The sequence below is a fragment of the Camarhynchus parvulus genome, chromosome 5 (assembly GCF_901933205.1).
Source record: "Camarhynchus parvulus chromosome 5, STF_HiC, whole genome shotgun sequence".
Taxonomy (NCBI): Eukaryota; Metazoa; Chordata; class Aves; order Passeriformes; family Thraupidae; genus Camarhynchus; species Camarhynchus parvulus.
The window spans coordinates 7854932-7871640 of NC_044575.1; the positions used below are offsets into that span (position 1 = coordinate 7854932).

General features: G+C 43.6%; 2 protein-coding genes across 6 annotated transcripts in view; both read right to left on the bottom strand.

Moving 5' to 3' along the window:
• Positions 1-4408, bottom strand: part of LOC115903929 (golgin subfamily B member 1-like) — a 34417-nt gene extending 30009 nt beyond the window's left edge. For all 5 annotated transcript variants that reach the window (XR_004060746.1, XM_030948861.1, XM_030948860.1 and 2 more), the window contains exons 1-4: positions 4343-4408; positions 1889-1946; positions 1089-1232; positions 131-277 (exon numbers count right to left, since the gene is read on the bottom strand). Coding sequence is in view for 4 of the 5 variants with exons in the window: in XM_030948861.1 (XP_030804721.1) it covers positions 131-277; positions 1089-1232; positions 1889-1933 (336 nt within the window). In the remaining variant the exon portion in view is untranslated. The remainder of the gene's footprint in view (positions 1-130; positions 278-1088; positions 1233-1888; positions 1947-4342) is intronic.
• A 4080-nt stretch (positions 4409-8488) lies between these two features.
• CD59 (CD59 molecule (CD59 blood group)) lies at positions 8489-14786 on the bottom strand. Its single transcript, XM_030949511.1, has 4 exons — positions 14673-14786; positions 12376-12453; positions 11536-11637; positions 8489-10053 (listed from the first exon to the last, which is right to left on the bottom strand). Exons 2-4 carry the CDS (start codon positions 12437-12439, stop codon positions 9860-9862), a joined length of 360 nt encoding a protein of 119 aa, XP_030805371.1. The 5' UTR covers positions 12440-12453; positions 14673-14786; the 3' UTR covers positions 8489-9859.
• Between the last annotated feature and the right edge of the window lie 1923 nt (positions 14787-16709).

The window sequence follows — 16709 nt, forward strand, 5'->3', positions numbered from 1 at the left end:
ACCCACTCAGTCTACCTTGATCCTAACCTGACTCAGCTCAAAATTTTAATTTCCCCATTGAGTCCAGCACGGAAAACAGCCTACAGCACCCCAGAAATTGTATCTGCTTTCAAATATGAGAACACCTTACCTTTTTTGGTTCTGCTTTGGCCTCTAAGCCTCCTGCCACTGGTAACTGTTTCTTAAGTTCTTCCAGCTGCGAGGTTAATGATGCAACCTTGGCTTTGTTCTGCAGCTTCAGCTTAGAAATTTTGGCATCAGCAGATTCCTTCTCCTCCTACAAACATCAAAGTCACGACAGACTAAATTAGCTACACGGACAACTGCCTCCTTCAATTCTTCCATTAAAAAAAAATCAGAGAGGGAGAAATCTGAAGTGATTAACAAAAAATATCTTCCCTGAAGAGACATTCCAATGTTTCATTTTCATTATTTAAATATTCTTTATCTAAACTTTCTGCACATGGTGATTATTACTATATAGAATTCCAAACCTTATTATATAAATTTCCCTATTTTTTTTCATAGCAATACAAATTCTAGGTTTGACTTTTTAATGAGAAGAATTATTTTTTCATAAAAAAGTACAAGAATTATTTTTTCATAAAAAATACAAGAATTATTTTTTCATTTAAAAATACAAATTTTTCCATAAAAAATACAAAATACAATATAAAATGCAAAAAGACAGACGTCTTCATGATAGTGTAAAATCTGATTTCTTTTTTTTTAGAGAACTCAATATACAATGAGTTTTAAAACATACAGTATTTTAACACTTGGCTGTTCACATCCACAGATATAAAGGGCAGAAAGAAATCTCTCCTAGGAAGATATCAACCTTATGACTTTTTAAAAAAGAGTAACAAGCCCCAAAAAAAGCCTTCAAGATATTAGATATAAATTCCTTTTAGCTCAGTCCTGGGACAGAACACACGCTGGGAACAAGCAGCAATGTCCAGACCCCAGAATAGCTCCTTGTCACCATCCCAGAGCTGCTGTAACAGACTAGAATCTTGCAAAACATCACAAAAAGGACCGAAGGGGGATTTTAAACAATGCTTATGACATGAACACACGCTCAGTACCTTTAACTGAAGATCTTTGCTCCGGAGCTCAGCATCTTTCTCCCTGACAAGCTCCTTGAGCTGTGCCAGCAGCTGCTCGGTGCTCGTCAGCTGCTCCGTCAGATCCGTCACTGCCGCGCTTCCCACGTCCCTGGAGCCTGCAGCCTGCAGAGACCCAGGGAATGTTCAGCCTGGCGACATCCAGGTTGCCTCCCAAAAGTCAAATGGGATTGCACTGCTCCTCACATGCCTGCACTTTGTGTCCCACTTCACTACAACGGTCAGCAAATGCAATGCTAAAGCTTCCATGGGTTATATATACTTACAGTAGGCTGGTTTTACCAGGCCACATGGAATTCTAAACCTTATGAGCTGCTTTAGCAATATTGGCTTGAAATGCAGCAAAATCATCCAAGCATTCTAGGTATGAACACCTGAACTTCCTCATTCCCTTGATTTGTGTTGTGACAGCCAGCAGTGCTGCTGAATAAAATAAATACCCATAAAATATTGATATTGAACCTACTCTACCCAAAGATACCCTGATGATGGAGCTTATGTAACTCCTACAGATGTTTCCTTAAGGCAGGATAAGCAGAGTGAGGACAGGCACAACAGCTGTGGAAGGCACAGAGATTAAACATCAAGGAGATAAGAAACAAGGACACAACCTGACTTTTAGAGCCCTAGAACTGTCATGGTAAAACTAGTCAAACAACTGCTTTATAAAAGAGAAAATACATATAGTTAGTGTATAAAAAATGAAATATTCTCTGTGTCAGAGAGTCTTAAAAGGATATTAATAGTAATCCAGTACTTACTGCTGTTTTGGAAGGAGAATCATCTCCACTACCCCATTTCCACATAGTTCCACGATGGCTATGGAAAAATAAATGAAATAATACCACAGTAAGTATCAGGGACTCAAATAACTGTAATTAATTCATACTTCTATGTATGTCATTGTGAAATGCTTGAGAGCGATTTGCTCAGTTCTGACAGCACCTCTGATCTCCACCATACCCCCAGTTGTTGAGAAATAACACTTCTCATTATGTACAAAATATGCATAACATGCCTTTTCTAAAAACTGCCAGTCAGTAAAATGCCAATACTTCCAAAAATAATCCAGAGAAGTCTTTAAAGAGTAAATGCCATGAAGTATTATTCTGCACAGCTGTCAACATATAAATAGAAGACACAAACCACATATAGTTTGCTAATATTTAACCTGACCTTAAACACTGCCTGTCCCTGCAGGAAAGCAGGGATTACATCGACACAGATTTCTAAAAAATCACACATTAAGGCTAAAACCACTAAATAACATCAAACTGCTTGAATTGCTGTGACTGCTGCTTATCTGAAAAGCACAACCGGCACTGCACCTGCTCAGTAATTGTCACCCTCAATTAGCAATACCCAGAGGAAAATCATGTGTCTTTCCCATTCTTATTACAGACTTGTGAACTACACATCCACAGAGCAGGCCTGACTTTGGAAAGCAGGTCATAGTAAGCACTAACACACAGCTTATCTTTGAAAGAATGCAGCCTGACAGCAGAGGCTGCCTTTAAAGCAGTTCACCACTCCAAAGCTAAACCCAGGAATCACAGACTGCAACCCACACCACCTACAATTCCAGACTGGATACTCCTAAGGATCTCTCCTGACATTAAAATCAAACAAGTCATGGGTGTGGGGATGGGAATTGAAGAACCTGTGAGTAAAATCCTCCTCTCATAACTACTGCAGAGCTGTAAGACCAAACCTGTTCCCAGTGAAAAGCTCACTTCCAGGCACACCAAAGGGTTACCCAGGTACAAAGAGGCCAGAATGACTCACTAGACGGAACACAGTCGGGCATTTGTAAATATTTCAGCTCATTTTCAGCTCTGACTGACAGAATCATTTTGCTGGTCTCACCTGTCAGCATTCCTACCCCAATACCTCAACTGCTCCTTCTTGGTGGTTTTTTTTTTTTTTACATCAGTGACACCAAACACTGACAAGTTTTCCAAATCAAGTTGGGAAACAAAACTGATCAGGCTTTTCCTACCCGGCATGAAATCGACCAAGGATGGGGTCTACTTTTTTTCTGGGGTACAGATAGCAAGTTAAAGCTGCAATCTTTAGTTAAACCTGCAATCCCTCCACTCTTTTATCTTCCACAACTTCCACGAGACACAACAGATGCTGCCTAATTTTCCAAAACAACTTTCTCCAAATGCTCAAAGTACAACTGAGGTTTCAGCTCTGATCACAACCGAATGTTACCAAAAAGAAAAGCCCCAGTGGCAGCTTTGCCTGCCTAAAATCATCCCCTACCAGCTGCAGCCAAATCCAGCTAAAAAAACCCCTAATCTCGTATTATTCATCTGGGCACTTTCCAGCCTCCTCAGTCCCCTGAGTCAGAGAGCACAGGGTCCAGCACCAGGGGCACATGACAGATTTGGGCAGCAGCTCATTTCAGCTCTCACTACCGAGGAGGGTGATGACAATCCCCTCCCTCCTCTCTGCCACAGGCCTACAGCACAAAAACAAACTGTGTAACAACTCAGCTACACCTAATATTATTTTAAACCCATTCCCCGAAATAATTTGGCGTTGGCAATAGATCCACTGAAAGAAAACCATTTTTATTTGTTTTCTCCTAGTAACTGCACACTTTTGCTTTTACCCACCAAGATGCTGGTTCTTTTGCTGAACAAATTTGTTTTCAAGAGATCTGTGCCATATATGAACTAAAAGCTCCTGGACAAAACCTGGGCCAAAATCTGCACGAACATAGAACACACAGCACAAACTGAAGCAGTGTTAACCAAACCACACACACCCTGTAAAAATATATTGAGACATCATATAGCTATTACTTGAACCTATTATAAACACGATCTCTTAGTCACACTGACCACATTTAAATATTAATATGAATTGTTACTTATTTTCCATACTAAATATATTATATATAAATATATTTAATACAAGTGAAGCACTATTCTGTAAGAGTGATCCAGTGGAGAAACCGCAGATCAGAGCAGCGCAGGTGCATGTGGGGCGTAGAGAACTCCAAAGAGTCATTTCCACCCTTTTCCACATTCCCAACCCCTCCTGCCCGGCTCCATCAGCGCCCGGCAATGGGAGTGAGCGACCCCCCCACCTCCCCCGCCTTCCCCCTCAGGGCTTCCACGGGGCGGGCTCGCACCGGCCGAGGCCCGGGCGGGCCTGCCAGCGGAGGGCAGGGGTTTTACCGTGGCCGCGATGTCCGCACTCACCTGCGGGGCGGCGGAGGGGCGGCCGCGGCCCCCGAGCCCGCCGAGCCCCCTCAGCGCCGACGCGGCCCCGACGCCGCCGCCTCTGCGGCCCCGAGCCCCGGCCGCGCCCACCGGGAGCGGCCCCGCCCCCTGGCAGCGCCCCCTGGCGGCGCGGAGGAGCGCCCGCCTCCCTCACGGCGCTGCGGCCCGGAGGCCGCCGGAGCTCCCCGAATTCTCAAACTTTTTTCCCATTTTTCTATGAGGAATCGGGGACCTACAAGCCAGACATGCGTCTCCCTACACATTACCACGTATTTATTAACTGCTCAGCTGTGCCAGCGCCTCACCACCACCCTCACAGAAGAGAATTTCTTCCTAATGGCTGCTCTAAGCTCACCTTCCTTCAATTTAAAGCCCTTGCCCCAAGGCCTCCGTTCCAGGTTAAACTCTCCTTTAGTTTGTTACATTTACACAGGAGCAATGCCAAAGTCTCCAGTAAACTTCCACCACCTCAGTACATTGCAGTGTATAATGTAATTAAGAGATATTTATAAACTAAGTTAAAATATTTTCATACTAGAAAAACTGGCTGCTGTATTATCAGGAAAGGGAGTTTTCATAACAATGGTTGTATTGATCTCACTTTCAGGGAGAGGAATGGATTGAAAATCATTTTCCTAAGTAGAAAAAAAGAAAACCACCTCCAGCTTGCTATAGGGTAAAAGATGCAGGTACAAAAGGAAGCTGTGCCTTGTATCTGACAGCAGCAGCATTGCTATTTTGCATTTTGTAATCTTTTAGATAGTCCTTTTATCTGTGTGCAAACTGCAGATTTCCAGAGAGAGCTGGCACTGGGTTCTGGGCTACAGCCCCACCACTCCCCAGACAAGCATCACTTCGAACAGAGAGTAAACGTCAATTCACAGGATCCTACAGCATTACCATGACTGAGAGCAGGAAAGAAGAAACACATCAGACTTTAAAAGTCATTTGATTTCAAGATGTGGCTATGTCATTTTAATCTCTTTAATCTTCTCCTGGTGCAACACTCTTAACATTGCTCCTATCAGCTGCAAGCTAAATGGCGACACTGTGCATGTTCTCACCCAAGCCCTGAGCACTTAGGAACATGACAGCTAATGATGATGGGTGCCTGAAGATCCCTGCAAGACTTTAGCATCTCTGGAAATAGGAGTCTGAGCATGGAGTGAACTCCAGAACCGCAGGCTTGCATGTGGCACAGAGCACTCCTTGGAGGATGCTCTGCAGAATAAGGTTTCTGTGGTTTGCAGCAGTCTCCAAAACCACCTCCATTGTGACTCTGACCACAACATCCATCCTCTCAACCTGTACCCTTTGGGATTTTATCTCCATCCTGCAGTGTCTCCATAGCTTTTCTCCAAACCTGTCCCACAGCAGCATCTCTGAATACCTGTGAGAGAGGAGAAAACAGCAGGGCAGGTGCTGCACTCCCACCCCTATCTACCAAAATGGTGTGAGGGGCTGGTTTGAATTGTATCAAGCACCAAACCAGCCCTGTGCAGTGAGGAATGGTGAAGCTGGCACTCCTGAACAGCACTAGTGTGCCATGAATAACTCAGCTGGACTCACAAGGTGCTGGGCTATGGGTTCAGAAGCATCTAAATCAGTTCAAGACTGCTTATCCCTTAAATAGAACCAACACTGGATCACATGCAGAGATTTCCTTATCTGGGAGGGGAACTTTGCTCCAAACCTTTTTGTTTTTACTCATTCCACTTAGGAGGAAGAAAGCAAAAGTATTTTTACTTTGCCCTTTCCTAGGCTCCAGGATAGTTTTCCCTATGCTGTAAGTTGTCATACCCATAAAAATAATATCATCTGCAGGTCTTCATTTTATCCCAATGTACAAATTATTCTTGGAAAGATAGGAGGGGAGATGACAACACACTTCTTTTGGGGATCTCACAGCCAATCAGTCGCTCCCTTCTCCCCCTCCAAAATGCAGGATGGTGTTAGCGCTGTGCTGTTAGTGCAATATCCACCTTGTGTGGAGTCAGAAAGTGCAGTGTGCTTGTTTCTGCCTCAATAAACACGGGGATCTCACAGACAAGGCTTTCTTGGATGTTTAGGCACAGCCAAACTCCCCTGCTGTGATGCCAGCTTAGGACTGACTGTATTTACCAGTGAGATCCAAGCCCTTGGAGACACACAGAGATTCAGACACATTAAACTTTCTTCCAGCTGGAGGAACACCACTGTTGTTCAATGCATTTAATATTTATATTACAGCAGTACCCAGATGCCCCAGTTAGTGCAACAGTGAGGTACTTAATGTGCAGCTCTCTGCTGGGACTATTGTGTTATCTTACCTACTCCTTTTTACAAAGTAAAGCCGTTCACTGGTCAGCCTCCTCATTCCTCTTACACCAAAAAGCAGTGGGAGGAAATTGCTTGCTCTGCCTGTTTTTTCCCCATGAATCTGCTTCTTTTCACAATTTCCTGCATCCTGAAATAACATGGGGACATCCCACCTCATCTTTGATGAGGGATGGTAAAACTAGAGAAGGATTTCACACAGGATAAAGCCAAATTCTTCTCAACCAGGTGTATCAGCCCCACATTCCTACCAGTACCAGGAGGTTCCCAAGCTCTCTCCATGCCCAAGTTCAAGGCAAAGGACACCTGGTCACCAGCATGAGGACTTGGAGGAGGAATTCGTGCTCAAAACAGATCACAAGAATGAATTCCTGCTGTTGCTGAAGCTTCCATTTGTTACCTTCTCCTTCTTGTTCCTATAGAACTTGTGTGTGCCCCCCAAAAAAGAGACTGCTGGTTATAGAGCAACTGAGAAGTAGATGTAGGGAAGAATATTCTTGGATGATCAGATGATCATTAGTACATAAATGACGTGTAGTGGCACAAAAAGCACATTCAAAGGATGGAGTTTTAGTCATGCCACTAATGCAGAACAGAGCAAACCACTCAGATAATTAGAAAATAAAACCAAAGCAGCCCCAGCAACAGTGACAAGTTACCCAGCACTCACTGCAGGGGGCAACAGACACCTCTGCACAGCTGCTCACCCGGAGTTTATTCTGCATTGTCCTGGGTCTTAGAGGGACACAGCGGAACGACACAAAATGTCTGGCTGATATTCCCACTGAGGGAGGCCCAAAGCCAGGAGTCCCTGGGTTTCAGGCACCACTTTGTGACACCCACCCCAAAGGCTGGGAATCACCCCAGGCACCAGCACAGGCTGGGGGCTGACCCGGGGAAAACAGCTTTGCAGAGGACTTGGGAGTCGTGGTAGAACAAATTTCAATATTTTAATACTTGAACTAAAGTTTTCATGTCCCTCTTGGTTTTAATGGTCCTCTTTGTGGACTGGCCAGCAAATCTGGGCATAACACAGCAGCAGCAGGGGGAGAAATGCCAAAGTTCAAGGAGCAGCCACTGTTCAACAACCAGCAGGAGAGAGCTCGGCAGTCAGCACAGCCAGACTCAGAAAATGCAAACCTTACAGGAATTAAATCATGTTCCAGTTGATCTTTACAAAAAGAAAGTAACACATTTAAAACACAAGGACTCATTGCTTAGGCTGCTTCTAGAAGAGAAACAAAGTATAATTTAGACAAAGTGTTCAAGGCTATCAAAAAAGAAATAGTAAAAATGATTACTCGAAGATTAGTCACACAAAATACAGAGCTTCTTTTTGCACTTAACAATAAAGGAGAATATTTTATGTATGCAGGCCATACAGGAATGAAACAAGTTTAAAAGTACCACCATCAGAAAAGAGACAGTGACAATATAATAGAGAAAAATGCTGCCATCAGGATGATTTAAGCATAAGGAATCTATCACCTTGTCCAACAAAAGATACCTCTCCTACAAACCTTCCCCCAATTTATACTGAGTCAGTGCTTTAATACTTTCTCACCAGAAATGAGCCTGAGTTTGACAAATGGTGCTGCAGCAATGGAAAAAGTCATTGTGCAGAAATTGCTGTCTTCCAGTGTCTGTTTTTAATCAGGTGGGAAATAAAAATAAGGAAGGAGAGAAGTCTACTTGGAACCTGCTGTCTCTGGATGGGAAGCATGGATGTACCTCCCATGGAAACAACTGGAGTCCTATCCAGCTATAAATACCAATAAATCACCACACACTCCACGTTCTTCTTTTTTGACATTTTTATTTATCAAAGACAGGACTACTTCTGTATTTAGAGTGATGGGAAAGATCCCAGGACACTTTCATAGCTACAATAAACTCAACCAAAAGGTACATTGTGGATTACATCAGGGATTTGGAACAACACCCTTGTTGTGACTGGTTTCACTTGGTGTCACGAGCACAAGTGAGGGTCCTCAGGAAGAGGATATCCCACTGGCAATGGACACAACTCTGGCAAGGATATGCCAGCAGCTCCAGAATAAGAAAGAGGATGTGACATCCCACCGGACTGAGAGGGTCCCCAGGTACCAGAGATTGTCCCAAGGTCTGTCTCCACCACAGAGCAGAGCAATGTATTTCAGAATTTGACCTCTCACACCTACAGATGGAGCAGGTATTATTCATGCTATATAAATACACACCTATACTGTGCATTGCCATTTATGGAAAGAAAGTTGTGCAAGATTTTAATACTCTTAGGTGGAAGCTTGAAGGGTTAAGTTTACATGTCACCGTTTTCAACAAAACCCAAAAGCTAACTAGGTGAGGAAGTAAACTACATGTGCCATTTCAACTCCTTAGCATTTTATAATTGATTTTCAGTATACCAATAAATACTCAGTGCAAAGCACATGCTCACTTAAAATCCTAAGCATGGGTTATGTATGAGGAAAATCCAAAAAGAAGCTATCACATGTTGTCTACATGCTCACAGAAATATATATATTTAAAAAAAAGAGAGAAGTGTTTCTCACTTATAGCAATATTTTGGTTTTGGCTTAAGAAATGTTGGTGCTTTCTCCCAAAATAACAGCACTTGACAAGGTTATATCATTGGCTTGCAGAAAAAAAAAAAAACAGGTACAGTGATGGGAACAAAGTGTTTACATGACTTGAAACTGAATATTTCCATATTCATCACAAAGACTGCAGCAAGGTACACTTATGATCCAACACTTCTTGTGTTGAGGGCAAATCCACTGCTTGGTTTGTGACAAGGAGGATCCAAAGCAAAACAAATCAAAACCCACAGAAATACCAACTAAAAAAAATGACAGTTTATGGGACAGGAAAAAAATTACACTTTCCAGTAGAAAAGCTGTAATGTTCCTTCTCCTTCACATCACCCACTGGAGTTTGCCCAGGCTCTCCACAAGGTAATATGATTTCACAAGAGCTGATCTTCCCCATGAGCAGGGGGACAGATCAAAACACCCACTAAGTGATAACAACACACAGAACAGAACAGACAGAACCTTGGGAAACAAAATTACACAGGAATATTTCTGCCTATGGACTGGAGCTGAAAATATGCTATTATAGAAAAGAGTTAATGGTTTTGTGTAACTTCATCTTGAAAGGACAGCTTACAAATCAGGATTATTACAGGAGCATCCATAACATGGCCATTACAGAAGCAATACTGAAGGCTGCTTTGTTAACCCCAGTAATTGCACTCTCATTGCACAGGTCGTGTTGGCAGCAAAAGAATTCAAAATTATCCAACAGGAAGGAATCAGCAATTTCATTCACATTGCACTGGGATGTCTTCCAGCAGGAGAAAGTTCTCAATTTACCTATGGAACAAAAAAAATTAAACAGATTAAGAGAGCAGATTGACAGTTAACACTGTTTTTGGTACTGAGAGAGAAGCAGTGCTTAGACTGCCACTGTTAGAGAATAAAACTGTGAGGAGAAGGCAAAGCTCAATCTGTGTCAGGGCCCATGGTATAAACACAGAAATTGGATGGAGGCCTGGTGGTCTGTGTTGCCATGGCATCAGGGGCAGTGGAGAGAGGCGGAAGCTGCATGGTCTGGTTCTTCGACTCCACACCCAGAACGGTTGCACAGTTCCAGCACAAACCTCCTACCAAGAAATATTCTGTGCAGAGAGTGGAAGGTCTGACCACAGTCCCACCCAGAGCACTCTGCACAGCACTGGCTAATAAGGTATTAAATGTACCCCCAATTTTGTAGCAAACTGGAAATGAGAATTTTACATGAAATTTCAGGGACAGATCACTGGGCTTGGCCTCTCACCCTCCCCAGAAGAGACACTTTTTGTAAAGTCTTGTGTCTCACAGTTCATGGGCCATTTGTGCCCCCAGCATCAGCCCTACAGTTTTGTTTTTGCCACAGCCATGCATTTCTTTTTTTAAGTTCAAGTGTTTAGAAGTTTCCAAATTTGCTTCCACTAGGAATTTTGCAGTGTATATCCTACTTACCCACCGGGAAATACAGAGTGGATCCTGAGTGATACCTGGCATCACCAGCCAGCTCAGCCTGCATTCACAGAACCATTTAGGCTGAACAAGACCTCTGAGATCATCAAGCCCAATCTTTAACCCAGCACTGCCGAGCCCTCCACTAACCCATGTCCCCAGGTGCCACATCCACATGGCCTTTAAATCCCTCCAGGGATGGAGACTCCAGCACTGCCCTGACAGCCTGAGCCAGCACTTGACAAGGCTCTCAGTGAAGAATGTACAGAAGACAGAGCTGGAAGAGCAGATAAGGGTGGTAAAATACTGGCACAAATTGTCGAGAGGGGTGGTGGATGTCCCATCCCTGGAAACATTCAAGGCCAGACTCTGAGCAACCTGATCTAGCTAAAGATGTCCATCCTGAGACACAAATCACTTCACCCTCAGGAAAAGAGAATTTATTTTAATAGTGTCAATTCATAAACGACTGAGCCATTCATCTGCAGCTTTATTTTGTGGGCTACGCATCCTTTATTTGTTTTCATAGACTAACAACTTGTATTTGAAATGCAATGCCGTCTTTATTTTTTTCCAGCTCCCTTGTGTGGGTTTTTGTTTGTTTGCTTATTTTTTAAATCTGGATATACAGCTATCTAAGTACATGCTTGTACAGCTACAACTCACACATCTAAATCATTACATTATTGCTTGGATATAAGCATGACCTTCAAGAGAATTTGCAAGTTCCTTTTGAGTGAGGCTAAGATATGCATGCTAGGGCCAGATTAGAGGTGTCCAGGCAATGAAAGCTGATCCAAGTGGGTTTATTTTAGGACTGTGGGACACTGTACATACCAAATCTTAACTGCAAGCAAGTGTCTTCAGTCGTTAAACAGGTGCTGTTGGTCCTGCACAGGGTAGGGCTGTTGTCACAGTGGTAACATCTTAAGGTAGAACCTAAGACAACAAGGGTTTATCTTCACTGAGTATTAAACTACTGAGACAGCAGCAGCAGCATTAAAAAAGGAAAAGAAAAAAGAAAAAAAAAAAGAACAGAAGAATCACTTATCTGTATCTAATTGTCACTAAACATATGCCTGGTTATTAAGCTCAAGACTTCAGCTAAAATTGTTAAACTCAAGACTTCAGTTAAAATTGACAAGCTTATGTCAGTGCACCAATTGAAGCTGGCAATTTTGATAGGCACATTTTAAGCAAGTATTTATGTCACTTTTAAAAACACCATTATCTGCCTGCAGAACAAGATGTTCATTTGCTCCTTTTATCTGCTCTTGAAGACTGCCTTTTCCAGGCAATGACAGATACTTGCAGCTGAGTTTTTTCTATCCATTTTTAAAATTCCATTTCCTTTCCCTCTCATACTACACACTAGTTTCCAATTCACACAAGAGGAATCCCATTTTCTAGCATCAAAATACCAGTTTTCTGTTGTGTTATGCAGGACCACATCCTATCCCTGATTCTCTCTCCTGAGAATCTCCTGTTCTGATTGTCTTGACCCAAGACAATCAGAAGAGAAACTGAGCCCTGCTTTGATGGTTACTGACATTCCCCACAGTGGTATTAACTAATCCAGGCCTTTCTCACTGTTTTTCCTCCTTCTGGCATTTTTTTCCATGATTTTCTCAGCCTCTGCCATAACATTAAACCACTAAGTCCCTCTCTTCTACTCACCAGAGCCACAAAAAGCAATCAGAACAATGCAGGTGGTCAGCAGGATGCAGTTCATCTTGGTCATGCTTCTTCCCTAATCTGAGGGCATAAAGAGGTAATAGAAGTTTATTCTATTTAAAAGCAAAGTGCCTGGTGATGAACCCAGGTTTCAAAACTTGTTTCTGTATAAAACTGAAAGCACTGTCTAGGAAAAACAGGAAAACATAAGAAAGAAAAATAACTGCACTTTCCAAGGGAGGATTTTTATTCTGAGAACAGGATTTTTATTTTCAGAACTGATATTTGAGCCCTGACAGGCTCAGATGGGTCTCCTCTCTGATTACACCATTCAACAGGCCTCCCAATTTCTCACAGTTACAAATGCACCTAACAAAAAGAAAGGTCTCAAATGCTTTTTCTCTTTTAGCAATTCCCCAGTAACCCTGGAGCCAGACTGCTCTCCTTTCTCCTCCCTCATGGGGTTGCAAGAGGTTTGGCTGCTCTGCAGGAGCTTTTGCCTCTCCTCTCCCAAAATTTCTCCCTCTCACTGAGGGACTGACACAGGCAATAACTCACCAAGTGCCTGCAGCAGTGGCTCAGGTCTCCATGGCTGCTGCAATCCGTAGGCAGCAGTGAGATGGGAAGGTCAGGAATTTTTTAAACAGAGGCAGCTCCAAAGCAGGAGTTCTCAGGCAGATTTCTGCATGCAGGCTCTGCACTACAATTACAGCTCCTGCTGAAAAACCTCTGCTGCTGCAGAGGGGGATGTTCTGAGGAGGCATCAAGCAGACACCGCAGCGAGAGAGGGACCAGACTTGTGCTAGGAGGACATGATTTGTGTTTGTCTTTAAAGCCCAAGTGGCATTCAAAGTTCCAAAATATTAAAGGTATTCAGATAACAAGTTTTACATCCAATAAAACTGTAGTAAAACTGTCACTGCTCTTCTGCCTGCAGCTATAAGATTTTAGCATGGCAGACCTTAACCATTTTAAGACGGAGCTTTTTCCTCCCAGGACATGGACTGTGGAGTTGACAACATGGGTTCACAGCAAAAAAATATTTAAATGCGTCTCAACCTTAAGTTTAGTTAATTTTTCTACTGACAAAAAATCCCAAACCTCATCAAACAAAAAACCCAAACTTATCCAAAAGAACCTTAAGAAAACTCATTCAATTACTAAAAAAACCCCACAACCTGCTCTCTTTCCCCCCCTCCACGTATGACTTACTGTTGAGCAGAGGGGAAACTATAAAAAACAAAACCATAATGTGCAAGATGAGCTTATCTTCTGGGGTAAACAACTTTGCAAGACATCTTTCAAGGCCAGAGGGTTGTTCCCCAGTGATGGGGATCTACAGCAGCTCTGTTAAGTCTGGTGGTTACAGCAAGAGCCCTTCTGGACAGCAAAAAGAACTGCCCTGGGAATCTCTCCATCTTCCAGGAGTCCTCGGTCACCCATGTGTCAGCAGACAAAAACAGCTTTGCCTTTTAGCAACACCAAGTCATGACCAGCATAAATATAAGGCAGATGAATAAAAATCATCAGAGCCAAGAAGACAGTAGTAATTCAATGCATCTGTTTCTGGGAAAATAACTGTTGTGTGTTTTCAGAATTGTGTAATCAGGAAATTCCAACCTTTGAAAAGCAATTACTATATCTATAAACAACGATTCACAACGTGGCTCAGAGGAAATTAAAGAAAAAAACGCCTTCTAAACGGAATTTTCTAAATTATTCCAATCAGTCAAGCATCCGGCCAGTCTCAATGACAGGAAACAGCAACTGTCACAGCGCGGAAGGCTCAGTGCCCGGTTGTCAAACAGAATTTCTCTGCAGTCCCATCTGGGAGGAGGCAGGCGGACAAGACCCGCCGCTGCTGTCACCGCAGATGCCAGCATGGGGGGAAAGGGGAGAGGACAGGGGGAAGGGGACCAGGAGCAGTGTTATGAGTAGAAAAAGGATCGGCTCAGCCCGTGCCCGTGCGGGGCAGGCGCCGGTGCCTCCTGGCCGCCTTCCACCGCCCAGCGCGGCCGCTCCGTGCCTCGGCCCCGCGCCCGGCCCGCTCAGCGCAGCGCACTGCGGTGCGGCCGCCCGCAGTGACTCAGGCACGGCCCCGGCCCGAGCCCACCCGCCCCGGGCCGAGCACGCACTTCCACCGCAACGCTCCCCGCGGCTCCGGGGAAACGCCGCCGTTCTCCCGCTCTCTGCCCCCTTCTCTCCGCCGCAGCGGGACCTGCGCGCTCCCTCCGCGGCCACCGCTTGGCCTCGCCGGGCTCCCGGCGCTGCCGCCGCTGCTCCGGGCTTGTCCCGCTCACCTTCCACGGGCAAATCCTGCCGTGCGCGGCGAGCGGCGATGCGCGGCGATGCTGCCTCAGCCGGCGCTGCTCTCCCGGCGGTGCCGCCTCCGGGGCGGGGCGGGGCGGCGGCCGGGAGCCGCTGATGGAGCCGAGGAGGGAGAAGCGGTCCCGCAGGCCGGGAGGCGACAGGGAGGTCTCGGCCGGGAAGGGATCCAGGAACGCCTGCAGGAACGCGTGTACCACCCTTCCTCACGCGTCATGTGGCCATCACCACTTTGGGGTTGGAAGGGAACTTCAGGACCATTCGTTCCTGCCATGAGCAGGTGTGAAAAGTGCATATTACATGGCTCTACGCAGATATTTACTGTATGTATTATGGTGTATTGATTAGCATCCTTTAAACCTTTTAATAGTATGGTAAATGTAGTTTTGTAGTTGTGAAAAATGCGTATTTTATGACTGGCTTTTCACAAATATTAAAATGAATATTATATGTGTTAATGTTAGAAAGTTATGCTGTATTAATTCTTTTAAGTAGTGTGTTAAATATAGTTTTAGCTTATAACATAATGTTAAAACAGAAACTATGTAGGTGGGATATTTTTTTAAGAGAGGAATGAGGAACTCGCAGCAAGATAGCAACCACAGGACACCTAAATCTTTCAGAGAAAGAGAAATTACTGTTCCATTATCAGAAGAAACCAACTTCTCCCGCCTCGCTCAGTTCTGAAGATGCCATCAGGATTGTGAGGAAGAAGTTGACACTGACCAGACAGAATCCTTTGTTTGAATGGAATTTATGCATCATGTATGAGGTGTATGAATATGCAACAGCCTATTGCTTTAAGGGTTAATCCTCTGTTAACGTGGGTCCTTTTTTGGGCTTATTTTGCCCAGAAAAAGGTACCCGGACCGTCTGTAACTCTTTTATTGCCTTGTATTGTCCTAATCCTAATTGTCCAAATTTTTATTACTCTAATTTTATTGCTATTTCTGTTACCATTTTATTACTATTAAACTTCTAAAATTTTAAAAACAAGTGATTGGCGTTTTTCACAGCAGGAACACCTTCACTATCCCAGGTTGCTCCAAGCTCCATCCAACCTGGCCTTGAGCACTTCAAGGATGGCCACAGATTCTCTAGGAAACTTGTGTCAGGGCCTTACCATGCTCTGATTAAATAATTTCTCCCCAATATCCCATCTAAATCCACTCCCCTTTGCCCTGTCACTCCAGGCCCTTATCCAAGGTCCCTCTCCAGCTTTCTTGGAGGCCCTTTAGGTACTGGAAGGTGCTCTAAGGTCTCCCCAGATACCTCATAGTATGAATTAACAGACAAATGAAAACAGTGAAGAGTTTTAAAATACACAAAGGAAAAACCAGGAGTGGAAATAGCACGTTCCTCCACAAGTACCTGAATCTAGATTTAAGCATTCACAACCCAGGTAAACACTGAACAGCAACAGAAATGAGGACCCCAAAATTATTTTACTAATACTTAGATGCATGCCATCTAGAAAAAAAGGTTCAGTGCTGGCTTGAGGACAATACGAAATTCCTGTAAAACTACCAGTTATATTTGAAAGGATTCTTAGATTTATTTTTTATCCCACCTAAACTGCCTATTTATTTACTAAACCTAAAGCAAATCCTAATCACTCAGAATTTACATCAGATTCTCTTGGTGTGTTGATTATCAGCTCAGTCTATTAGTTTCTGTCTAAAAGATTTTGCCTCTGTTTAAGCCATAAATAAAAAAGGGATGTAAGAGTATGATGCTTGTGAATTATTGGATGCAGCTTATTAAATGAGAATCCCCTCAATTAATATGATAGAAAAAAATCTCATTAATTCACTTAGCTGAGGAACTGGGAACAAGAAACTTCCGCCACAGCTGAACATTTATCTGTTTTCCTTTCCCAAAATCTGGCAAGAGTCCCTCCAACAGAGCACACATTTATCTGTATCATCACAGATAAATGGTATTTCAAACTTGACCTGAATTTTGCACCTTAAATTCTTTGCATAATTTTTGAGAAATTAAATGGTGACAGA

Coding starts and splice junctions, on each gene's coding strand:
- CD59 (XM_030949511.1), bottom strand. CDS start 12,439: ATGACCAAGATGAACTGCATCCTGCTGACCACCTGCATTGTTCTGATT. Junction 11,638..12,375: donor GATTGCTTTTTGTGGCTCTG/GTGAGTAGAAGA, acceptor TTGTTGTCTTAG/GTTCTACCTTAAGATGTTAC. Junction 10,054..11,535: donor TTGCTTGCAGTTAAGATTTG/GTATGTACAGTG, acceptor TTTGTTCCATAG/GTAAATTGAGAACTTTCTCC.